Below are 27,390 nucleotides of genomic sequence, written 5' to 3' on the forward strand. Positions count from 1 at the left end.
TCAGCTTTGACTATGCTGTGAAACTTGCTGTGGGTAGAATCATACCAGAACCTGTAAACCATGTAGAGGAGGTCAATGAAGGGATTATTAATGGCAGCAATATTCACTTTGCCATAATTGAAGGAAGATCTGTCTGGTAACCATGGTCCCAATACAATGAAATCTGTTTATTCCTGCCTTCACTGTTGTATCGCAGGGTGAGGCTGGCACTTCTCAAAAAGGTACATCTGTCTTTGGAACCCAGAGGAACAGAAGGCGACATGACAGTCGGGAGGCTGCCTTTGCATCTACTGATGCTGCTAAGGCTGTTGGTAAGGTCATACTAGAACTTAACTGGAAAGCTCACTGACATGAGCTACCAGTTCTTGCTACTCTAAATTTGTCCATTGTGGGTCTGGCATGCAACCTGGTGAAAGCTGCCAAGTATGATGGCATCAAAAAGGTGGTGGAGCAGGCATCAGAGGGTCCACCCAAAGGAATCTTGGGATACAGTGAATACTAGGTTGTCTTATAACTTTAAGGTTGAGCCTCTTTCTTTATCTTTGATGATTAGGGTGGAATTGCTTTCAATGACAACTTGTAAAGCTCATTTCCTGGTATGACAACAAATACAGTGACAGCAACAGGTTGCATAGGCTACATGGCCTCCATGGAATAAGAGTCCATGGAATGCTCACCCAAGCAATTATCTGAGAGGAAGAGAGGTGCCCTCAGCTACCTCTCTGTCCCAAGTTAACCCCCAACATTTATCACCTCCCCTCATAGTTTCCATCCCATTTCACAAGAAGAAGGGGAGGGACTTAGGGAACCCTGCTTTTTTTGAATACCATCAATAAGGCTCACTACAGCCACCTCCCCTCAAATTGTATGTTTTCTTACATTATATTAAATAAATAGCTACACATTGGTCCTGAAAAAAAAGGCTAAACATATAGTAATAAAAGATATAACAAAGTATCTGAATTACAGTAACAATTTCATCCTTTTAATCATGACCTTTAGGAGCTGTGGAGATGCCTTAAGCAAAGTTCTGGTCATGCACTCATGTGGATGAGTGTCTAATCCCTAGACACATAGCTGTTGTTCATGTGCTGGGCCATGGAGTCAGAAGATTCTTGTGTACTTGGTGGTACTAGTTAGCTAGCTTATCAAAATTGATGGCTTTGAAATTTATTAAGAGACTGGTCTCAAAATATTATGTGAAGAATGATTGAGAAGGACACCCAATATTGACAACTGGACAAGAACTCACACACATACCTGTGCACACACATACACACCAACGAATTCTACACCTTAGAATTAACTCTGAGTCACCTTATAATAACTCGATAAAGTATATAACTTTCTTGAATGCCGCAGTAGTGACAGAAGCCCATAAAAAGAAGGTGCATAAAACCATGCCTTAAGTTATACTCAATCTTAATAACTCATTTGCTAATAGCATATCTACAGTGCACCAAATTTACTAAAGCTATCACTTTGGCTGAGAGACTAGGGGTAGAGAGACTGCAGAAAAGATCAGCTGGTGTTTCTGAGCCTATCAGTAAGGAGTGGCTCTGGAAATCCATCAGATCCTTGAATCAACCATGAAACCCTCTATTAATTGTAATAGTTCTTGACGAAGCCAGTGGCCCTTTGCATCTTTCTTTCCTCATCTAAATCTAAGCATAACACCATATAGTGACTAGAAGTCATTTGGTAGGTTTTGAGAAGATAAGAAGCTAAATAATAATGCCTAAGTTATATTATTTTCCTAAACTGAAAAATAATTATTTTCTGAGACAGTAAAACTTGTTCTGATATCAAAAAAGAAGAATCAGCCTGTTTATCACAATAGTTTAAGTGAAGCTGGAAAAAATGCTCAGACTCTATAAAAGAGTTTGTACATGATTAATGTTGTGTTCACTGTCATGAGGAAAAACAGAGTCTCCCTATCAGAGTGCATGATTGTATGTATGTACAGTACACTGGCTTTGATTAATGTGCACACTCAGAGAGTAAGGTATAGAGGTGAGAAAAGACCTGTTTTCAAGTGTTAGAGCTGAGCACAGATTTTCTTTTATCTGAAAGGATGTCCATGAATAATGACTTACAGTACTTTGAAGGAAGTGTGGGAGGCATGGTGGCATATCTTCTCTTTATGTTAGGGAAAGCACAGAAAATTTTCCTTATTAATTCTTACCTCTCACTAGCCTGAAGAACCACCACTGAGAAGCCACTCTATCCTGTATTTCACAGCTTCAGTAACAAGGTGCTTTAAAGTGCATTTTAAAAAGTATTTCCAACTATAACACTATTTCTGAGTGAGCCCTTCCAGTGTGCAGTGGGTATCGTTTCTAGGTGTGTTATGGAAAGGCACTTTCATCTCCCATGAGTCTCGAAGAATAAATTGGGATAACCTAGAACCCTGACAAGGCAGCCACTTCTGATGAGAACTAATAGACTAAGATCAGAAAGAAGGAGAGGAGGACCTCCCCTATCAGTGGACTTGGGGAGGGGCATGCATGCAGAAAGGGGGGGAGGGTGGGACTGGGAGGGGAGGAGGGAGGGGCTTATGGGGGGATACAAAATGAATAAAGTGTAATTAATAAAAGTTAAATAAAAAATTAAAAAAGAAAAAAAAAAAACAAACTAAACCAACCAGACAGAAAATAAAGAAGAAAAGGAAAAATAAAGCGGGGTGGGGGGGGGAAACAAGAAGTTACGTATTCCATTAGGCTTGAGGTTGCTGCATATGGTTGGATAACGTGGTTTTAAGAGGACCCTCCTGAAACATTGCATGGTAACCTCTAATTTGGGGTTTTCCTTCACGATACCTAAAATATTCCATCAAGATTTCCAGTGGGATTCTGGTGCATGTGTGGAAAACACCCAGGGTGTTACCCTGGGACACATCCCAAAGTTACTAATGGCTTGTGAGCCTCGTCACGCAGATCAAGCTTAACTGTATTTATACGCTTTGGAGAATAGTGGAGAAACCTTGAACTACTAAGATACTATTCTCTGTAATGAACTTTGGGAGCCGAATGGGCGTGCCCAACCACAGAACATGCACAGTATGTGGTTACAGAAGTACTTAAAACATGAATACAAATAAATACATTATAAGTTATTGCCATAGGAAGCCTTCACAGCCCATCCAGCAGTACTGCCTGTAAAAACTAAATGAAACCTTAAGCAATATGATACCTGTAGAACATGATAACCATGGGGTTATTCAAGGTATTTTCTGTACAAATTTAACATTTTTTCCCCTTAAGGAAATCTAGAGAAATTTATTTTGCATAAGGAAAATATCTAGTTACTTCTCTATCTGAATGACCTCTGTTTCTTTCACAATTTAAAAATAGACTTTGTTAAAGAATTGCTTTCGTTTAATTCTAGTTTTGCCCCTTACCCTAAATGTTTATTTATTTTTATTTATTTTATTTTATTTTCCTGACCGCCAGCTTTGTGGTGTCACATATTTTCTAGGATTTGGTATAACACTAAGAGTTGAAGAGAAATTGGGGAATTGAAGGTGCTGAAGAGATTTATCTGTATCTTGATTTTATAAAAACTTGGTGGATTTTAGTAATGGAGTCTCTACAGCCTGAGGCCCCGTCTGTTTTTATGTGCGTGTACATGTGTCCTTCTTCCCCTTTCATATACACTAACACTAATAACAAAACAACGATGGTACCTTAGAGTAATTATTCATTCCTATGAATTTTATCAGTTTACCAACACCCAACACAACAACAACAAAAACAATACTTTTTGAAATTTTGGATGCCATTAATAGACAGGAAAAAAAAAAAGAAAAGAAAGAAATCAAAGAACTATGGTCTTCTGAATGAGGATTAAGCCTCTTTGTTAGGGTTCTCCTTCTTGTTTAGCTTCTTTAGGGCTATAGATTGTAGTATGTTTATCCTATATTATATGACTAATATCCAGTTATAAGTGAGTATATACCATGTGTATCTTTCTGCTTCTGGGTTACCTCATTCAGGATGATCTTTCCTAATTCCATCCATTTGCCTGCAAATGTTATGATTTCCTTGTTTTTAATCGTTGAGAAGTATTCCACTGTGTAAATGTACCACAATTTCTGTATCTATTCTTCAGTTGAGGGACATCTAGGTTGTTTCCAGCTTCTGGCTATTATTAATAAAGCTGCTATAAACATAGCTGAGCAAATGTCCTTGTTGTATGATTGAGCATTTTTTTTCTTTTTTGGATATATGCCCAGGAATGGTATAACTGGATCTTGAGGTAGCACTATTCTAATTTTCTGAGAAAACACCATATTGATTTCCAAAATGGTTGTACAAGTTTACATTCCCACCATCAATGGAGGAGTGTTCCCCTTTCTCCACATCCTTTCCAGCTTGTGTTGTCCCTTGAATTTTTGATATTACCCATTCTGATGGGTGTAAAATAGAATCTCAGAGTTGTTTTGTCTTGCATTTCTTGGATGACTATGGATGTTGAACATTTAAGTGTTTCTCTGCCATGCAATATTCCTCTGTTGAGAATTCTCTGTTTAGTTCTATATCCCATTTTTTAATTGGATTACTTGGTTTGTCTTACTCAGTACTCAGAAGGGCAAACAGGACAGACATAAGAAGTAGGAGAAGACAGGGAACAGGACAAGAACCATCCAAGAGGACCTCTGAAAGACTCAACCCAGCACAGTATCAAAGGAGATGCTGAGAGTCATAGCCAAACTTTGGGCAGAGTGCAGGGAATCTTATGAAAGAAGGGGAGATAGAAAGACCTGGAAGGGACAGGAGCTCCACAAGGAGAACAACAAAGTCAACAAATTAGGGCCCATGGGGGCCTGTAGAGACTGATGCTCCAACCAAAGACCATGCATGAAGAGGACCTAGATCCCCTGCTCAGATATAGCCAATAGGCAGATCAATCTTCATGTGGGTTTCCTAGTAAAAGTTGTAGTAAGGGCTGTCTCTGACATGGACTCTGTTGCCCGCTCTTTGATCACTTCCCCCTAAGTGTGTATGTGTGTGGGAGGGGCATTGCCAGGCCACAGAGTAAGAAGATGCAGGCAGTCCTGATGAAACTTGATAGGCTGGGATCAGATGGTAGGGAATGAGGGCTCCCCATTTTTGAGAAATAGGGAAGGGGAATAGGAGGTAAGAGGGAGGGAGGGTGGGAACAGGAGAAGACAAGGAAGCGGGCTACAATCAGGATGTAAAGTGAATAAATTATAAAAAAAATAAATTAACAAAAAAAGAATCATGGCCCTTCAGCCAATACAGCTGAAAATGTAAAACATATTGTTCAGCCTAGGCACAAAGCCATATCTATTTCTTTTTTTTCTTTTTGTAATTGCAATAACAGACAGGGAGAGTCAATTATTAAGAACAGAAATTATAAAGATTCTGTTTTGTGCATGACAACGATCATTTTTCCTATTCAACACTGTGTTTGTTTATGAAGAAGAGACTAGACTTACTTCAGAAAAAACTCCTGTCACCTATCTGTGTGAATAATTCATCTAGGGTTTCCACTGCTGTTTTGTTATTGATGAGAGAGAGAGACTGTTCATGTATGTGAATGCAGGCAGTCATACGCCACAGCACACGAATGGTTACAAGGCTGGTGTCAGACTTCACCTTCCACCTTTTTTGAGACATGGCCTCTTTTGTTCTCTAACATTGGCTACATGCTAGCTTGTCCCTGGGTTTTCCTGTATCCACTTCTCCTTTTGTTCAAAGGAATGCTGGGATTGATATAGGTCGAGTTATGTTAGTTCTGCTAACTCATACTGAGGTCTTCATGCTGCACAAATTTTGACAGATGAATTGTGTACAAGACGTCCCTTAAATATACACGTGGTGTAGGGAAACAAAGCAAGAATAATCTCACATAGTCAGTCATTAGGGAGCTCTCTTTCTCAATGCTTTCCATGTTGGTTTATAGATAATTATTTTGATCACTTTGTATTAAAAAATTTTTCCGGCCTCTGGATTCTTTAAATATATACAGCTATTTCACTTTCTCCCTACTCTTCCCTTGGGTGTCTTTCTCAATAGGGCCTAACTTTGTGATTTAAGGCACAATTTGCTGACAAGAAATCGGAAGGATCCATTATGAAGATGAAGGCTGCAGACAAGCTCTGAATGCATCTCCCAATTTGAAAAGCGTTGATTACATAGCACGTTTCAGGCTGAGAATGCTAGAAATTTGTCATAGTTTCAGTAATTGTAGCTTGGTCTGGCAGCTTGGCATGATAAGGAATCATTTGTAAAATGTGTATTTTCTTTGGCACTCAGATGGAAGCTTGCCAGGCAATACATCTAATTAAGAATGAGGGAAAGGAAGTAATTGTGGTCTGTCATCATGTATTATCATTACTTGAAGGTACCAAAATATACTGTGACTTTTAAGATCATGGTCTCATAGCAAGGGGTATATTTGGAGCTAGAAGTAATTTCTCCTTTATTAGCCCAAGGTTTTCATACAGGAACATATCTTATTTTGCAAATAAGGATCCATTAGATGTACTCTGTAGATATAACTCTTTGTGTATTGTTTAAGCTACAAGAGCCTTGGCTGCTCTCCTTAGAAACAACCTTTGTCCATTGTTTAAGACCTTGAAAATTGATGCATTGTCTTTTGGGAGCTTAGACAGCTTTATTTAAGTTTGACTTCCTCTGGAGAGGCATCGAGATAATGAAATGCAATTCCTTTCTTGAACATAACCGTGTACATAACTTCTAGTCTTCCCTGATGCACAAAGCAAATTTGATAAGAGCAATTCAAATATTGTAACAATGAATGTTGATTTTTTTTTTTTTTAAGTTTCTAAGAAACCTATGTCAGCAGTTCAGGGGTGTGGGGATAACCATTTCTGAGGCAAGATTTTCGTTGTGTTACTTGCACTGATATTTTTAAAGTTTTCCTTGCTCGTTTTTTAGAAGAAATCTTGCTTATAATAGTTTCTAAAGGAACTACAGAAAAGATGAACTGATCGGGCTTTGGGGTATGTACATAGCGGACATGCGCTGTGGTGTTCACCTTACAGGTGCAGGAGTCTTGGGTTGCTTAACTTTGTATGAATTTGCTCTTTTTTTTTTTTTTAAATCACAACATAAACTATTCTTAGGGAATCAATTTGTTTTTTTAATCTCTTTGAAAAAGTCTATAATCCAAAACAACCTAGAGAGAGAGAGGAAAAAAAAAGGTATTTGGCTTCCTTCCCAGTTTCAGATTGAGTGAAGCCAAGGTAGGAGCACAGCGAGGAGGAGGTCGGAGGTGGGAGCTGAAATGTAGACCACGGAGGAATGCTGCTCACTGACTGGCTTCTGCAGCTTGCTCAGTTTGCTCTCTTACACAAGCTCAAAACACCTTACTGGGAATGATAGCTACAGAGGCTGGGCCTTCTCTTCCAAACATCGACCAAGAACGTGCCCTATAGACTTGCCTACCGGACAATTTGATAGAAGTGTTTTCTCAACTGGAGTTACCTCTTCTCAAAAGACCCGAGTTTGTGACATGTTGACACAAAACTAGCCAGAATGTCGTGTGAGTTAGTAAATCCATTTCTCTAGTATCCGGCGTACTTTGCCCTTCTGTTTCTATCATCACATTAAAGCTAAGTTATAGCTAAGACACAGACAAAGACTCTCCCTCCCCACCTATCTGCATTTTGATTTGTATAATCAAAACCGTCCCCTTCTTGCCCTCCCTCTCTCACTGTTACTCTCACATTGCTCATTACTCTCCCCTCCCTCCTTATAAACCATCACAGACTAATCACTCTTCTTAATTGCACCTTAAGTGCTCATTTTCTTCGAGGGACAAGGATCAGCATTTAAAGGTCAGCCCTTGGGAGCCAGTTTCCTGGTGCTCTGTGAAGGGCGGGATATCGGAGGGAATAAGACAGCCACCATTGCTCAGGAAACCTTTCCTCTATCTTTCAGGTAATGGGATATAGAAAAAGCACGTCTTTTAAAATCTTAGCACAGGTGTACACTGCTTACGTGACTAATAAAGAGATAGAAATTCGAAGATACCTGATTCGTTTTAGCATGATATGCACACACAAGTATCTGTTCTCCTTCTTTTGCACCAAGTTCACCACTCACAAAAGAAATGAATGGAGCCTTGCAGAAATGTAAGATGGGCATACCATTCTTATCTTCTTACCATGTGAGATCATGACAGTGATCTTATTTTTATACAATTGTGTCAGGAGCCATATTTATCTTAAAGTTGTAACATGTTTTATTTTCAAATCTGTAGTTTCCTTAAGGAATTATTTAGGGAATGTTGGAGAAATAAACTCAAGTAATCCTTAGAAAGTCTCTGTGTTGAATGCTACCCCTATCCCTGCAGATAAGGGGGCACAGACTGAAGACACACGGGACTGAGTGTTTCTTTGCTGTTTCGTCTTTTTGCTCTTCTGTAGGAAACAGTCCAAAATGATGTGAATGTAGGTTTGTAGTAAAACTGTGACATAATACTGTCATTTTTGTTTGTTTGTTTTACCTTACCCTGGGGGTGGGGGGCAGGAAACTATGTAAGTGCAAAAAAAAAATGTAGATTTAGGGAAAAATGAGAGGAACAGTAAACCTGTATTTGCACATACAGGTGCTAATGCCCAGATGATGTTCTCAGGACCCACTCACTTCCTGGGATGCTCTGAGTTTGGCACCACATTCTCCTCCTCTGTCCCAGTTCCTCTCACGCCCAGTGTATGACATGAAGAACTCGTCAGTACACAGCTGAGAGCAAAAGACAGGAAGCATGACAGAAAAAAATATGTACAAGATGAGCTGCCTCTGCCCCTCATCTGGGCAAAGCTGGAGAGCTGGCCCTGGTGGCCCTGGTGGCCCTGACCGACCCCATCTGTAAAGTGCTGTAGTGTTTGTTTATGATGGTGATAGTCCTGAAGATCCAAAGCTGCAGGTTCTCCATGACACAGGGCAACCACAGAACGTCCCAGTGGAATCCCTGTGAGGATCCAGTATTGATGGTGTAGCAGAAGCCCGAGGTCTTGAGCCAGACCAGTGACTCATTGCAAGGAAAATTTCAAGTAAAGTTGATAAGGCATAAGGGCACAATGTGTGATACACCACAGCTTCCATGATAAGATTCTTTTCTTTTTTTTTAATTTTTTTTGTTTGTTTTCTTTTGGGGGCAGTTGCAAGGGCAGAGAGTGGATATGGAGAGATGAGTAGGCCTGGGATGCATGGTGTGAAATTCACACAAAAATCAATAAAAACTTTTAAAATGCATGAGATCGATTAAAAGAGAAAAATAATAAGCAGCCCGACTTCTCAAATTGCAAGGTTGAATTCATATGTCTTGAGTATAAATCATACTTGCATCAGATACCTGGGTCCACCAAGATAGATCTAAACTGAGTCTTATTATAATAAAACAAAACAGGGAATAAAGTCCAATGTTATTCATCTTCTTTGGATTATTGTCTAAATTTTGATACCATAGGTGTTTTTCCTTTTCAGACTATAATTAAATATATTTTGAGTATATCCAAGAGCAAACAAAGTACATAAGAATAATTGCTATTGATCTGGGTTATAAATCTGTTAATTATGTGAGTGTAAATATCTATCTATTGGCGCTGGAGAAGTGGCTCAGTTGTTAGTGAGTGTTTGCATTCTTATAGAGGATCTAAATTCAGTTTTCAGATCTCATGTAGGGGAGCTAACACCACCCTATAACTTCAGATCCAGGGGAGCCAACACCCTCTTTTGGTCTCTGTAGACACCTACACACACACACACACACACACACACACACACACACACACACACACTAAAATGACAATAATAAAAATAGATAAACTATGTATTTATATATATGTATATATATTCATTAAATCATATCTACTTCTATATGCACCAGTAAAGCTAACATGTATTATTTATTTTTAGGGGGAAAGGGCCACTAAAGCATACCACTGATGTAATCTACGCGGCTAAACTGATATCAGAATCAGGATCAAGGATGGATATTCTCGCTCGGCAGATTGCTAACCAGGTGAGCGGCTTATAAATAGACACAGGAAAGCTTTTGCTGTTTGCTTGCTTCTGCTTAATTATTGACTAGAGAAAAGCTGGGTGACTACTTTTTTTTTTTGTAACCTTATTGAATACATTTGCTTTGTATATTAGAGTTTCAAAAATGTATAACGTTATAATTATGCAACTTGTGAGACAATAGTTACGGGAAAGTATAATTAGTTTCACAGAATAGTTATATATTTAGCTTTAAATATACTTTATTTTTAAAATCAGCTTTATCAGATTGAAATGAAGAAAGTTTCTTTTAGCTGACTGTAGTGACACAATGGGAGTTTCTCTTTTCCTTCATGTTGTCATTTATTTCACCTTTTTCTTCTAAAATGGTAGCTGTTTGACGTCAACACATTGCAGCATTACTGGGACAATAAAGAGGTCAACTGTAGGAAGTACTTTGGGCAGACTGGTATTTCTGCACACCATTTCATTTCCTTGATATTTTCCCAGGTTTTAAACGTATTTTTTAAATTAAATTAAATTAAAAAAATTAATAAAAACTTTGAAGCAGTGTACATATTATAAAGTTATGTGTATAGTGAGAAATTAATATTTCAGGCAGGAGTGTAATATGAATAAATTTAACTTGGATTTGTTATTATATTTAACTTCATAGTAAATATTTCTTCAGAGTAAATATTTTACATATATGCCATATTATGCTTTATTTATATAGTGAAAGCAAATCTTTATTGAGATGCTTTTTAGTATGATTGCTGCCGTCCCAGTTCTCTCTTCATACCTACTCTTTTGGAGCATGAAAAAATTTAATCTGATAGATAATATATTTTTGAGTTTAATAGATAACAAACAAATGATGGAAGATTCAACCAGAGAAAACTATTTTTAAATTCCTTGAGTGTGCATTGTTTTTATCAACAGCTTGCTACTTTAAACATTATAAAAACTGTACTAATCTGTTGTTTAATGTAGATTGAACGTTGATCATTTAATAGTCCAGAAGCAGGCCTGGCACTCAGAGAGTCTTAGATTTCAAGGGCTTGAGATTTCTGATTTTCAAATTTGAAGTAGTTCTTGTCCAAACATTTCAGCTAAGAGTTACTGACGACACAGCACTTAGCATTTGTATCTAAGAACAAAATTTATCATCTTGAAATATAGAATTTTCTCATATAACAAGATATTTTTATTATATTTTTAATATATTTAATATATTTTTATTATAGTTTTTTTTAATATTAGTTACATTTTGTTAACTTTGTATCCAAGCAGTAGCCCACTCCCTCGTTCCCTCCTAATCTCACCGTCTCTCCCTCATCTCCTCCCTGCCCCTTTCCAAGTCCACGGATGAAAGGACCTCCTCCCTTTCATCTGACCCTGGTTTACCAGGCAATTTCAGGACTGGCTGCAAAGTCCCCCTTTATGGCCTAGCATGGCTGCTCCTCCCTAGGGGGGAGGGAGTCAAAGAGCCAGCCATTGAGTTCATGTCAGAAATAGTCCCTGTTCCCCTTACTAGGGTACCCTCTTAGATACTGAGCTACCATGGGCTACATCTGAGCAGAGGTTCTAGGTTATATCCATACATGGTCCTTGGTGGAGTGTCAGTATCAGAAAAGACCCCTGTGCCCAGATATATTTAGTCCTTGTGGAGCTCCTGTCCTCTCCAGGTCTTGCTATCTCCCCCTTCTTTCATATGATTCCCTGAACTCTGCCGAAGGTTTGGTTATGAGTCTCAGCATCTGCTTTGATACACTGCTAGATAGAGTCTTTCAGAGGCCCTCTGTGGTAGGCTTCTGTCCTGTTACTTGTTTTCTCCAAGATTTTTTTTAACTACCACAATTCTGAAGCAATTTGAAAATGAATAACAGAAAGCTGGTGAATAGAACAGGCTTCCTGACCCCACGTTCACGTGTTTTTAATTTCTCTACATGACCCTATGGTTTGCTATGCCAACAGATACTCTAAGTTAGATGATAAAACCAAAACCATATACAGCAGGAAAAAGATAAAACCAAAACCATATACAGCAGGAAAAATACAGAAAGTTGTTTAGGTGCAGATGTAATGCCCCCTCACAGAGGGAGGAAAGAACAGAGGTCAAATGAAATACGTCACACAGGGAAAGAGCCCGGTGATGTGTCCAAAGTGTGCCTACCACATCCTTGTAACTTTGTCAAAACAAGTATGTCTAGGTTGTTCAGTGAATACCCCCACTCAGTCATGATCACATTTATGAATTTCTTGATTGAGGGTTGTTGAGGAACCAGCCTTGTGGTTTTCTTGTGATTCTCTGAAGTCTTATACAGGGAATGCATATACATGACCTATGAAACGCAGCCTAGGCCACCACAGCCAATGGATATGACCATAAGGTTAAAGAATAAGGTGACAGTTCTTCAACAAACAAAATCAAAAGTTATTTTGAAGGAATGCTATGCAGGAGAGATGATTGTTCATCCATATGACTGAATTAGAAAAAAACTTAACACCGAAGTTTATGATTTTTGAAGCTTGGCTTGAAATTCTGCAAAATGGTATTACCTTACCTGGATCTGACTGAAATGTTGTTGTGGGTACTCAGCATCATGCTTTTTAAAGACTGGGTGCGGTGCTCACCAGGGAGGAAGAACCTAGTGAGCATGTGCTTCCCGTCAGGATAAAGCAGTTGAGGGGTGCACCTGTCTTCATCAGATGAAGATAACTATGTCTCAAAGCTTGATCACTGAATGTCATTTCATACCTAAATCATTGAAAGCAGCAACCTGCAGTAAAATCTATACCGAAATTACCTACTGTCTTTCTCCGGCTTTTTGGTTTTTTTTCTTTTTCTTCTATTTTAAACTGCCTTTTGTTCCTTCTTGTTTCCTTTCAGTGAATTACAGTGTAATCTTCATTAAGAGGCTTGCAGACTTCAACTGGTTAATTCTTTATTCAAAATATGATAAACACCATTCATCTCAACTTCTTTTACCATCATATCTAGTGTCTGCCTTGCTGATGATCATGTTTGCCAAGCTTTACACGTACCTGTTCTGTGTAGCAGGTGGAATTATTTCTGCAAAGAAATATATTTGCTTCCTTTATTGATTACTACAGATTTTGAATGCAAGTTGTATGTCCTCATCTTGTACACCTCAATTGGAGAGATGTAGCTCAAAGCATTTAACAGTATGGAATAGAACAGACATCTCAGGAGCTTCCCAACCATGCCACATGTTAGTAATAAATTAGTTATCCCTCTATATATGAATCCCATATGTACCAAATCAGTCACCTCCAACTGAGTTTGGCACACATAGCCATTTGACAGTATATGTGTATTGTATTCATATGTGTATTGTATATCTTTCCTTGTATCCATTATTTCCAAAGCAATAGAGTGTACCATCTATTTTTTGTTTTTAATTAATTAATTTATTTATTATTATTTATTACAATTTATTCACTTTGTATCCTGGCTGTAGACCCCATCATCTCTTCACACCCACCCTCCCTGTTCTCCCCCTATGCCCCTCGCCTAGTCCACTAATAAGGAGGGACCTCCTCCCCTTTCTGTCTGACCCTTGCTTATCAGGTCTCATCAGGGCTGGCTGCATCATCTTCCTTTGTGACCTAGCCAGGTTGCACCCCTCGTGGGGAGGTGGCAAGGTTAAAAATCAGGCACTGAGTTCATGTCAGAAACAACCCCTGCTCGATTACTAGGGAGCCCACTTAGAAACTGAACAGCCAATGGGCTTCCTTTGAACAAAGGGTCTAGGTCCTCTCCATGCATGGTCCTTGCTTGAAGTTTTGGTCTCTGTTAGGCTCACGTATTTTGGCTCTGTTGCTCTCCTTGTGGAGCTCCTCTCCCCTCCAGGTCTCTCTGTCTCCCCCTTCTTCCATAAGCTTCCCTACATGGTACATTTACACAAAGGAATACTAATCAGCAGTTACAAACAAGGAACTCATGAAATTTGCAGGCAAATGGATGGATCTAAAAACGATCATCCTGAGTAAGGTAACCCAGAAACAGAAAAACACCCATAGTATATACTCACTTATAAGTGGATTGTGGCCATATAATATAGGATAAACATACTAAAATATATAGTCTAAAAAAGCTAAATAACAAGGAGGGCCCTAGGGAAAAGTCTGAAACCTCATTTAGAAGGGCAAACAGGATAGACATCAGAAGTAAGAGAAGACAGGGAATAGGACAGGGGCCTTCCACAGAGGACCTCTGAAAGACTATCCACCAGGGTATCAAAGAAGATACTGAGACTCACACCCAAACTATGAGCAGAGTGCAGGGAATCTTATGGAAGAAGGGGGAGATAGAAAGAAATGCACCTACTGTTCAAGAACTATTTACATTGTTTTAATTAATTATATGTGATATAGATATATTTAAAGTTTACCAGGAACATATCTTTAGGTTATGCACAAATACTTTGGCATTTTATCTAAGATGAACTGAGCAGTTTTGAATTTTGGTATCTACATGGGTTCTAGGACCTCTCCTTAGTGGATAACAGAAGATGAGTGTCTTAGATGAATGCAGATATTCATGAGAGTTTTGATGGTTTTCATCTAACTGCTAAAATTTATTTACTTAATTGGCATGCCACAGTGTACATGAGCGGTCAGAGATAACTTGCAGGACTCTGACCTGATCTTCTACCTTGTGGATTCTAGGGATTGAACTCTGATTTGTTGGCAAATACCCTTGCTACTGAGCCATCTTGCTGGTGAATGTTCATCCTATCTTTTAATTTGTAAATCTATATAATTTGATTTAAAGGTTTAAATAATATCTTACAATTATGGAAATAAACATGTTTTTATTTTAATACAGATGAAACACATGTAGAAAGTGAAGACCTCTGACTGTATCATATTCATCGATCGTTTTCACAGATTTCCTTTTCAGTATGATTTAAAAACCACATGTTTTTATACAATTCAGTTGAAATCATGCATGAAATTTTAAAATGCTGAGTTTTCAGCCTTCAGCCATTGAAAAATCCCCCCCCCATTATTTGAAAACATTTTAAATTATTTGATTTATGCATATGTGCTTGTCTGTGTAAGTGAATGCCCCAAGTCTGTGGGTACCTATGAAAACCAGAAGAGGGTGACACATCTCCTGAAACGGAGGAACCTGTGGTTGTGAGTTGCCTGGCATAGGTTTTAGGACATGAACTTGGATTCTCTCCAAGAACAGCAAGCTCTGTTAACTGCCGAGCTATCTCTCCAGTCCCTGAAAATACTTTGAAATGGAGCAATGTCACAGTATTCAGACAGACATCCCTAATTCTCCTTCCAACAATTTTGCATTATTTTTATTTTTTTAAGTGCTGTAACAATAGATTTATTTGTTTATGGGTTTCTGTTTTCATGTCAGTGTCCTCTTGAAAAGTTACTAAGCAATAGAATTAAAGCAAGGAACATACATTTTAACCCTCCAACTTCATTGGAGAGACATGTCCATATCCTGAGACATTTGCCCTGAAATGATAAAGCTCAGAACTATTCTTTTAGGACTTCACTGTAGAAAATAAAGCACCAAGTGGGACTGTTCTTGGAAAAGAGGTTTTCTACATTCACACACATTCCTGTGTGTTTCCTGCCCTGCATCTGCAAATGTCATCTCAGGTGGAAATAATTTCCTTTATCTGCACCAACCAAGAGCATTTAAAGCTGAAAATAATACAACATTATATGCTTTGTTGCAAATTTGGTTTTCTCACACAAATAATAGTTGGCAGACAGCAGAAAACAATGCATGCAGAGGAATAATCTTGTACTGATCCTGGTGATGGGATAATTGCGTATTAATATTTCCTCATGTCTACCCAAAGATATAATCTGAAGGCTGCTAACCTTGTCATAATTTTGAAGGCTCTTTATGCATTTCTTCCTATCTGTTATTTCCTGTAACAAGTGCTTTGCCTAAACTCAATGATTACAATTGAAGAACAAACAGGCTGTTTGAACAGGAGCTTTCCCGTGAAGCGTATGGGATAAATCTTGGGCTAGCCTAGGGAATGTGGCTTGAGAAAACTGCTGCCCTGTCAGGTTTCCATGGTGATGTGCCCACTCTGACATGCCTCTTCTTTTTATATATATTATGTCTTTTTATTTAGTTTTATTTATATATTTATTTACTAAAATTTATTCACTTTGTATCCCCACTGCAGCCTGCTCCCTCGTCTCCTCCCAGTAACACCCACCCTCCCTCTTCTCCTCCTATGCCCTAGTTCCCTGATAGGGAGGACCTCCTCCCCTTCTAGCTCACCTTAGCCTATCAGGTCTTCTCAAGGATGGCTGCATCATCTTCCTCTGTGGCCTGACAAGGTTATGCCCCATCATTCAATAAAGGCTTTTGCACAGCCATGTTCATAGCAGCTTTATTTGTAATAGCCAGAATCTGGAAACCACCTAGATGCCCCTCAACAACAACAAAAAAATATATACAAAAATTGTGGTATATTTATACAATGGAATACTACTCAGCCATTAAAATAAGGAAGAGGGAACAAGTCAGGAGCCTGACACAGAGGACCTCTGAAAGGCTCTGCCCTGCAGACTATCAATGCAGATGCTGAGACTTATGGGCAATATTTGGGCAGAGTGCAGGGAATCTTAGGAAAGAAGTGGGAAACAGTAAGATCTGGAGAGGACAAGAACTCCACAAGGAGAGCAACAGAACCAAAAAATATGCCTACAGGGGTCTTTCCTGAGACTAATACTCCAACCAAGGACCAAGCATGGAGATAACCTAAGACCCCTGCACAGATGTAGCCCGTGGCAGCTCAGTATCCAAGTGGTTTCCATTGTGATAGGAACAGGGACTGTCTCTGACATGAACTGATTGGACTGCTCTTTAATTACCTCCCCCTGAGGGGGAAGCAACATTACCAGGCCACAGAAGAAGACAATGTAGCCACTCCTGAGGAGACCTAATTGACTAGGATCAGAAGGAAGGAAAAGAAGTCCTCCCCTATCAGGGGTCTTGGGGAGGGGCATGCATGCAGAGGGTGGAGGAAGGGAGGGATTGGGACGGGAGGAGGGAGGGAACCACAGGGGGGATACAAAGTGAATAAGGTGTAATTAATAAAGAATAAAAAAATAAGGAAATCATGAGACTTGCAAATGGTGGGAACTAGAAAAGATCATCCTGAGTGAGGTATCCCAGAAGCAGAAACACACATACAGTATACACTCACTTAGAAGTGGATATTAGACTTACACTATAGGATAAACGCTCTAAAATCTGTACACCTAAAGAAGCTAAATGACAAGGATGTGCCTCATCTTTATTTTACTATTTCTGTTTTTATCTCTGGTGCATTTTCAGTGTCCAGACCCACCCTGCAAACAAGACTTGCTGGCTTATCTGGAACAGATCAAATTCTACTCTCACCAGCTGAAGATCTGCAGTCAAGTTAAAGCAGAAATCCAAAACCTGGGTGGCGAGCTCATCATGTCTGCTGTGAGTGCTGCCTGTCACTATTACACACAGGAGATACCAGAAACAGAGAGGCCATGGTGCCACCCATCGCCATCTCTCAGATGAATTTAGCACAGGACAAACTCGGTCACACTTAGTGTAAAGTACATGCAAACAAACAAGCAAGAATATTTTCCAATTTTATTTTTAAAAAATGTTAAATCAATACTTTTTTTTTTTTTACTTCAGAGATTATGGAATATAACGTCTTTTGGATACTACTGGGTTAAGAAATTCTTGGTTATATAGAACAGTTTTCAGGCCTTATAAAGAATATTGAGGGAACTCTGAATTGAGTTTCATAAAGTTTTAAAATAAGTGAATGTAATATTACATATCCATTCAATTATTTTATTGCTATTAACTAAGCTTCATTTTCTACATACTTATTCTTATAACTTAAAAATTCTGGTCCTGATATTTTCAAAATATCCATGCGTAGTTTTTGAAATTGAGTATTGTAAATGTTTTTAGGTTAAAAGAACTTGCATAAATTCTTTGGTGGCTTTGAGCTTCAATCTGCTTTTAAATTACCATGGTAGAAATAATGTCTGGTGGATTTTGCTCATCCTTTAATAACATTAGATCATTTCTCTAGAGCAGACACAGTAATAAAATAATATTTGATGTCTATATTGGATTCAGTTATCAGTGACTTTGAGAAGGACATGTACCAAGATTATAAATTTAAGTTAAAGCACGGTGAACGTCTTAGGAAGCCATATTGCTAGAACTGTTTTTAAAAGCTGCACCAGTGTACTTACGTATTAGCAGCGTATCATCCTTTCATATCGTAGCATTGAACTTTCTCTTAATAAATTGATGTTCTTGAAGTAAATGCAGTTATAAAAAAAAAAGCAAAGGTTATCATCAGGGGCAGAGAGGAGGAACTAATCATTATTGATTATCTCTCTCTGACCTAAGTTTTAGCTCAATCGTTACAATTACATTCTGAGGAGACAGTTATTTGATTGTTTTGTTTTCTTTAATATCTGAATCAATGTGATTCAGAAAGGTTAAATAGCTTCTTTGGGGTCATAAAATAAATGTCAAAGTTGGGGTTCCCTTCAGAGACCTCTGTGTTTTCTCTTCTGATTAAGTCTGTGGAGAAACTGAGGTTTGTAAGGCAAGAGTAAATGATTTAGAGTATTGGTCTGATTTTTCTCATGTTTTTTAGTCCAGTAAAGGTCAGAGGAGAAAATAAATATTTATTTTCTAGATATACAAATGTTAATAAATTACATAGATGAATATCAATGTTGATATCCTTTTACTTTTCAAAAAATATATTTTATTTAATCAAAAGCCATATAAGCTATATCACCATATCCAGATAGAAATATTTATGGGCACTCACTCACAGTCCAGAGAATTTTGCAGATATTGGAGACTGTTTTACTTGTGCAATTATGTTCTTATGGACCAACTGTACATTGGAAATATCCCAAGTAAGAAATGAATTTAATTCATATAAGAATTAAGATAACATAACAAATATTGTAGCACTGTCCACATTAAACATGAACAGAACATACATGCTTATTTACATGCTAGCAAAACAAAATCTTAAACACAGTGTCTTTTATAATGTGTGGAATATTTTACATAAGATATTGAATAACTCATCAAGATAAGGTAACACTGTGTGTAGAGAGTGTCCTTTGTTCAGCCAGTGAGGACAAGGTTGACAGTAAGGCAGCTAGCCACGTACTGCACATGGCTAATTCAGGAAATGACCTGAATTCGATATTAATTGCTTAGTTTCTACTGGCTATTTTGTCACTTGCCCATTATTTAAGAATTTGAAAAATTATAAGACAAATAATTGTAAGTTGGTGACCAAATTCATAAGCATATTACATAAGCATATTAAATATTACATATTAAGCTATCTGAGCTATGTTTTAGAGCATTACACGTCCAGTCTTTTTTCCCCCCTCATTCAATAGTTCACATGGTCATTGTCATCACAAGGCCCAAGTTAACACACATTTTATTTTCCAAATATTTGCAATGGCATTTGTCTTACCCAGAGCAAAGCTCTTAAAAACTTATGCATGTCCCCTGGACATAGCTACTAAAATACTTGTATGCTCATAAACAAGTGCCTGTTTAGCAGCATGAGAGAAGCTTCCTCCTGTAGCAGATGGGAACCAATACAGAAACCCATGGCCAGACTCTATGCAGAGAGTGAGATACCTTGGAACACTCAGTTATAAATGGGATGCCTCCATCAGTCTCTCCCCTCAGAGCTCAGGGAACCCTGCAGAATAGGAGGTGGAAAGACTGTAAGCACCAGAGGGGGTAGAGGGCATCAAGAAAACAAGGCTGTCTACATCCATATGAGCTACACTCATATGAACCCACAGACACTGAAGCAGCATGCACAGGGTCTGCAGGGGTCTGCACCAGGTCCTCTGTACTTACATTATTTATGGCTTTCAGTTTAGCATTCTTATGAGAGTTCAAAGTGTGCAAATGAGCCAGTCTCTTATTCTGGTGCCTTCTCTCTGGTTCTCTTCCTTCTGTTGTTTTCTGTTGTCCAACTTTCATATAGTAGTTTGGTTTTATCCTACAATATTTTATTTTGCTATGTTTAAAATAGTGACTGAATCAAACGTAGCCACTAGAGTAAATGTTAACTGAGCTGTCATTTATACCTGCTGGCAGAGAAAAAATCCATTTTCTCCAATACCACTGTGTATATCAATCACTCCAGGGAGGGCCTCATATTCATGAATAGTTGGCCAATGTATAACAGATTTCACAGTTTTATGTCTGCTTTTATCTGGTTATGGTTGATGGGGTTTAGGGTATTTGTTTATTTTGTTTCTTCCTGCATGGTGTTTTGCTTCATTTTTTTGTTTATTGGTTTTGTTTTGGTTTTAGTTTTTGTGTTTGGGGGGTTTTGGTTGTTATATTAGGTTCAGGTTCTTGTTTCTTTTTTTAGAGAAGGTACATAAAGTTGGATGAGTAAGGAGAATGGAGAGGTTTTGGCAGCTGTTGGAGGAGGGGAAGAGTATGGTCAAAATACATGTATATTTAAAAATTGTTTTAAATAACAAAACATAATTTAAAAGTAACTGCTAATTGCCATCCAAAAATATGATTCCTTTGAGATATATAAATGGGATTAATATTTATCATTTTTTGGTGTGGTGATTCAAATTCATGAACTATGTGTAGATAGGATAGATAGGATCCATTTAATATCCAGGATTTACCATTTAAAAACGGAGTCATTATGTGTCCATGTATCATTGTGAATTCAAAGCTATTTGTCATCATTTTGCTCACAATTCTCCATTAGAAAAATAAATCTGCCAGGGGAAAGGATGCCTTCTTTTACATTTCTTGACATCTGCTTGCAGGTAGATCCTGAAAAGCTTTTTAAAATACATTCCATTTTTGTGTGCTAAATTCTATACATGCTTGAATATTTCAGTGACCCTGTATTCACCTTTTTTCTTTCTTCATTTTTCTTTATGTCCATCTTTCTTTTTCTTCAAAGATTTGAAAACTAAGATGTTATGGGATATTAAACCAGATTTCTAAAGCACAGAAAATTATTTTTTAAATAGCACACAGATTTTTTTTTTTAATTTAAAACTACTGAGTTCACTAGAGAATGTGTTCATTACAAAATCAGGTTTGTGAGATAAGACTCTTGCAAATACATTTGATAAAGAAATGTATCAAATTTCTGAGTGGCTGTGATCCTGGAGAAAACCGACAGAATATATTCTATGAGTGTTGAGGTTTATGTCAGAGAACCTGAATTAATGAAGTAAAATAATTTGAAATACATTTGCATAATATAGCATCAAATTAAAATCCATCATCTCTCATTTGTAAATCTGTATGATACACAATTTATCCTGAAGTTGTATGCTTTAACTACAAGAAAACAAAGTACAGTTCATTTAAAATCATAGAATAGGTGCTGAGTTCCTCTCTGTGCCAAGCACACTAATGTATCTTGATCACAAGACAGTGACTAATCAGTGGGCCTTTTATGATGCTCAAGTCCATACAAAAGTATCATAAGGGCAATGGTGGCACACACCTTGAATCTCAGCAATTGGAAAGCTGAGGTGAGAGGATTTCATAGTTTGAGGCCAGCATGGTCTACAGAGTGAGTTCTAGAACACCCAGGGCAACACAGAGAAAGCCTATCATGAAAAACCAATAGATAGAGAGATAGATAGATAGATAGATAGATAGATAGATAGATAGATAGATAGATACAGAGATACAGAGATACAGAGATACAGAGATACAGAGATACAGACATAGATATAAAAGTAACAAAAAGTGCATGTGAGTATGTGGCATTAGTGTAGAACTAATAATAAAAGTAATAAAATGGGACACAGAAATACATAGTTGAACAAGCAAAGGAATAATTAATTCCTCTAATATGAAGAGTGGAAAAGAGAAAGCTACAGAAATTTCCTGATCCAAATTTGAGCCTTGACTATCAGTGGCAATCATATGTGTTATTTTGGAGGAAGGACAAAAGAGGACTCAGGCAGATAAGACAAAAGGGCAAAGAGGTCACAGCACAATAGGTATAGAAAGGAGGACATCAGAGTGTTTTGACTGAAGACAACGTTTGCTTACACTATTAGTATATTGTGGAATGTTGGTGGGGGTTAAACAGAACTTCCCTTTAGAGATAACTGGGTTCTAGTTTGAGAGGAACAAAAAGAGATGTGTGCATTTGGAAGTTAACTATATGATGTTATTGATAGATCAGAAAACAAGGGACTAGAGGAAAGAGACTGGGTTGAAAGGAGGTGTTTCAATAGGAGTCCAGGAGGGAAGCGGTGAGCAAGCCTATGCTTGTGAAATTTTAACGTTTTAGTGAGTATATGAAGCGTGAAGTTAATACAGTGTTGTATGTTAAGGATGAAAAACAGGGAAGGCTTAGTTCAGTGGCCTGGGAGTTGACAACTTAGCTAAAAATGGCAACACTCACCACTTGCTACACATGGCGGGAGCATCAGGTCCAGGAGAACCTGGGCTTACAGCTTTGGCTCTCAGGGAAGAAAGAAGAAGCCATCTGAGCCACTCGTTAAATGAGTGCTGGAGAAGGATTTTAAGAAACTGCTGAAATAGAATGTTTTCCATAGTGTTGTTCTAAAAGAGCTTCTGCATGGCACAGGTTTACTTTGAAGCTTTAAACGAATTGGGTGGTACTGTTTCCCAGAGGTTCTGAGAGTCCTCAGGAAGTCAGGCTGTTTTCCTCGTTCAACTTCATGTCTCTGGCTCTGCTTGTATTATTATCTAGACCAAAAAATGAAAAAAAATGTCTTCGGTGAGAATGAAGGGAAACTTATGCACATGTTCCTGGCTTCAGCTTCCCTAAGTGACAGGCAGAGCTTTCACAATGACAAAGCATGATGAAAATAAAGCCTGAATGTGAATCCTTCCCTCAGTGTAGCCAGTTGTGTTTCTATGAAGGGAAGGGTGGGTGTTGGTGGCAACTAACAGTTTCTAGCATGCTCCTCTGTAAATACCAGAAACTCTGCAGTGCATGCTCATGTTTTAATCATATACTCTCCTATAGAAATTAAGGTTCTTTAATTTTTTTAAATGAGTCACTACGCAGGAGTGGATGACTATAAATGATATAGAAAATTCATGTTCCTTAAAAGTTTATGTTCGGTTATTCTTAGTAAGTACCTGGACTTATTTTCAAGCTGTGTCAAGAGTAAGATGATGCTGAAGATGTCAAGTGAGCTGAGAACCAATGCAGGGAAAGAAGGGGACATTGGACAGACTATCATGTAGCTTGGCAAGAAGAAGACTACAGGTTCAGTATCCCCAAACAAATGGAATTATAGGTGTTATGACAGCCTATTTATCCTTTAGTACAGTTATTGTTTTTAATTTTTAATGTATTCATTTTGCATTCCAATAGTAGCCCTCTCTCCTCACCTCTCCTCCTAGTCCCATACTTCCTCCCTCTTCCTACCTATCCTCCTCCATTAGTCTTCAGAAAGGGGATCCCTCCTCTCTTACCCACTGGCCACAGACTATTAAGTCTCTTCAGGACTGTCTGCATCCTCTTCTTTTGTGGCTTAGGAAGGCCTCCCCACCAGGGGTAAGTGATCAAAGAGCAAGAAAACAGAGTCAATGTTAGAGACAGCCTTAGTCCCCTTACAAGGAGACTGAGCTGCCTAACAACTACATCTGAGCAGGAGACCTAGATCCTCTCAGTGCATGGTCCTTGGTTAGTGTATCAGTCTCCACAGGCCACCTGGGCCCCGGTTTCTTGGGTCGGTTGGTATTCTTGTGGATCTCCTGTCCTCTCTGGGTCCTTCTCTTTCCCTACTCTTCCATAAGATTCCCTGTGCTCTACCCAAAGTTGTCTGTGTGTTGCAGCATCTGCTTCAATCTCCTGCTGAGTGTTGTCTTTCAGTGGATATCAATGGTTACAAAGGGAAACAAATTGGAAAGGAAGTAATCAAAGTATCAGTATTTGTGAATGGTATGATATTATACATAAGTGACCCCAAAAATTCTACTGGAGAACTCCTACAGCTGATAAACACTTTCAGCAAAGTGGCTGGATACAACTCAAAAAAATTAAAAAAAAGAAAAAGAAAAAGAAAATATCAGGGCTGGAGAGATGGCTCAGCGGGTAAGAGCACTGTCTGCTCTTCCAAAGGTTATGAGTTCAATTCCCGGCGACCACATGATGGCTCACAACCATCTATAATGTGAACTGATTCCCTCTTCTGGCAGATGTAAATGCAGATAGAACACTTATATACATAAAAAAATAAATCTAAAAAAAGAAAATATCAGTAGCCCTCCTATATAAAAAAGACAAGAGGGGTGAGAAATGAATTAGGGAAATAGCACTTATCACTATAGACACACACACACACACACACACACACACACACACACACACACACAAAGTAAATTATTTTGTTGTAACTCTAACCAAGAAAGTGAAAGAGTTATATGAAAAAATTCCAAGTCTCTGAAGAAAGAAATTGAAGAATATATCAGAAGATGGAAAGATCTCCCATGCCCATGGATTGGTAGAATTAACATAATGGCCCTCTTACCAAAAACAATCTACATATTCAATCCTATTTCCATCAAAATACCAACACAACTTTTACAGGCCTTAAAAGAACTATTCTCAACTTCATATGGAAAAACAGTAAAACCTAAGATAGCTGAAACAATTATGTACAATAAAAGATCTTCTGGAGGTATCTCCATCCCTAATCTCAAGCTGTACTATTGAGAAAAGTAAAAAAAAAAAAAAAAAAAAAAAGGGAAAAGAAAAGAAAAATATGGCATGGTACTGACATAGAAACAACTGGTGGATAAATGGAATAAAACTGAGGACCCAGAAATTCTTATATGAATAGCATTAGCTGAGGAATGGTCAAGTAAAGAATAAGAAAAATGAAGAAACAAATGAGCCAATGAAAAACTGACATAATAACAGAGAAAATAATGTTTTAAGGGAGTGAGAGGGATGAGGTTAGGAGAAAAAAAAAAGCTAGAGGGACTCAAGTTGGAAAATGAGAGAGCTTTTTGTCTGAGCTGAGACTGAAGTGAATTAAGATGTAATCAAACATAAAGACAGATGAGTGGATAACTGAAGAAGTTCTTCCTCCTGGATCCTATCTTTTGATAAAATTGGAGACATCTATTGTTAACAGTCAAGTTCGAGTTCCCCAAACTTCATTGTAGAGATAGAATTAAGATTCCCACGTCCTCAGTCACTTCTCCATATTGTTTAGAAGAGAACGTAGCCTAAGGTTGACACAGTGATTTGAGGTAGAGCAGAGAAGCTGTGTGCACATTTTATCCTTCTACATATATCCTGCAGGACATTGTCTGATGGTGGAGTCTGCCCCAACCTGTAATCCTCGATCACAAAAACATGAAGTCACAATGAATCCCCAAGTGTTTTCTCTCAAATCACAAGGGAGTCATCTCAAAAGGGTAGCTGTGTGCAAAGTCCCTGGGTAACTCAACAGGTCCTGGCAGCTCAGTCTCCATAGGCATGCTGACTTATGAGTATCTCAAAGAAAAACATAAAGAGTGTAATTCCCAAGTGATTATCCTGTAAACAGGTTACCAGAAGTCAGTCCCCAAAACATTCTGCTCTAGTCTCTGAAAGCACAGTGGCCACTGCTGTAGCCCATGAAAGGAGCATGCCATAAAAATAAACACTGTTACATTCTGGTGTGTGTGTGTGTGTGTGTGTGTGTGTGTGTGTGTGTGTGTAAAGTCAGTAAAAGTAATCAAATTATAAACAGCATTAAACTCTGAAAATTTTTTCCTTTTTCCATCTGCCATGATTTTAGCTCACCAAACTTAACACTACTTGAAATTGATTAATTGTGTAATTACTACGTTTTTATGGATTTCCCTTAATGTGTTTATTTGTACTCTCTTGAGGCAGGTGTGCCAAAGCCACACTTTTAAAAATTAGAGAAATATATGAAACTAATCCATTGGGAGGGAGAAGATCAGCAACTTTTAAAAATTTCCCAGGCAACTGCAACTGCGCTCTAGCCTACATCAGGGAGCAGTATATATCAATTAGGGAATGATAGGGGTCAGCAGTAATATAGCTATTGACCAAAGGAGCCACCAGGGCTCATAGAACTTAATCAATCAAGTACATACAAATAACTTAGTAGGCTAATGTGCTTGCCATGTTATGGCATTAGGGAATTAGCTAATGAGCTTTCCCAATATAGTATATCCATTTGTCTAGGCAGGAAAAAAAAAGAGAAAAAAAATTTTGAAAATCAGCAGAAATATTTATCAGGAAAAGGACATGGGATCAAAGTATAGGATAGAGGAAGAAATAAATGAAATGAGGAAAAGGAGAGAGGGGAAGAAGCAAGAGAGGTAGATAAAAAAAAAGAAAGGAGACAAGGATAAAAAACTTTATAGAAATATTAGCTCTAGAGAGTCTAATTTTGTCATTGTTGGGTTGATTTGTAAAACCATAATAACCAGGAATCAAAGCAATTGCTTTTACAGCAGTGATTTCTGGAATTATTTTTTAGTATGTGGAGAGTATGGTTTGTTTTTGTATTGTTGTTCAATAAAGCAGATTAAGAAATTATCTTGGTCTGTAGGCAAACACCCATAACCATGAATGAGATTTTTCTGGAAAAAAGTTCTAACAACATTTGGAACTATTGTAGTGATATTTTTTTGTTATAGCTATCTCAACTTTATGAACATGGAAATAGATGGGAATTTAATAACTTGTTCCAGGACACAGAGCTGGGTCTAAGTAGATTCAGGACCAGAATCTTAGCTATCATGTTCTTTAGTTATTGAAAATATTACCTTCTCCTTCCCAGTGAGTTTTGTGCTAATGTGACTGGATATGGCATCATAACACCCAGCTGCATGGTACCTGCTTTTGTCAAGGGCTGAGGGCTGATTTAAGTGAAAATTGGGGAAAACACTGACTAACCATAATATTAACGACAGGAAGGGTTTGTTGAATCAGGACTTGCAAGACTAATTGACCAGAACACATGCTCAAATTATAGAGTTAATAGGATGCAATTCAACCTCAAAGACTAGGCCAGGGTATAATCTAGACAGTAATATCTTCCTTCCTGATTCTTCCCTGTATTCATCTTGGTTCCTTTCTCCTAAATTTCTGACCTTGTTCTTGCCCTTCTCAGTTTGTCCAAAGTACTCTTTTCAACAACAATTGCCACAAGATATTAGACCATAAAGGGCAGAATCTTTTGCCTCAATTAGTTTTAAGAGGACACTTCCATTGTTTGTTTTATCTTCATTAGTAATAATAGAAGGTGAGGCTTAGGGAGTCTTCTTGACAGTTGTTAATCTATGAGTTGATACACGCAT

The 27,390-nt window shown here is 38.0% G+C and overlaps 1 protein-coding gene across 1 annotated transcript in view; it reads left to right on the forward strand.

Annotated features, from left to right (window-relative positions):
• Window positions 1–27,390, forward strand: part of Ctnna3 (catenin alpha 3) — a 1,637,506-nt gene that overhangs the window by 1,571,488 nt on the left and 38,628 nt on the right. The window contains exons 15-16 of the mRNA XM_055598913.1: window positions 9,912–10,017; window positions 17,356–17,490. Of these exons, the coding sequence (XP_055454888.1) occupies window positions 9,912–10,017; window positions 17,356–17,490 (241 nt within the window). The remainder of the gene's footprint in view (window positions 1–9,911; window positions 10,018–17,355; window positions 17,491–27,390) is intronic.

The sequence above is a fragment of the Psammomys obesus genome, unplaced genomic scaffold (assembly GCF_907164565.1).
Source record: "Psammomys obesus unplaced genomic scaffold, mPsaObe1.curated_primary_1811, whole genome shotgun sequence".
Classification (NCBI taxonomy): domain Eukaryota; kingdom Metazoa; phylum Chordata; class Mammalia; order Rodentia; family Muridae; genus Psammomys; species Psammomys obesus.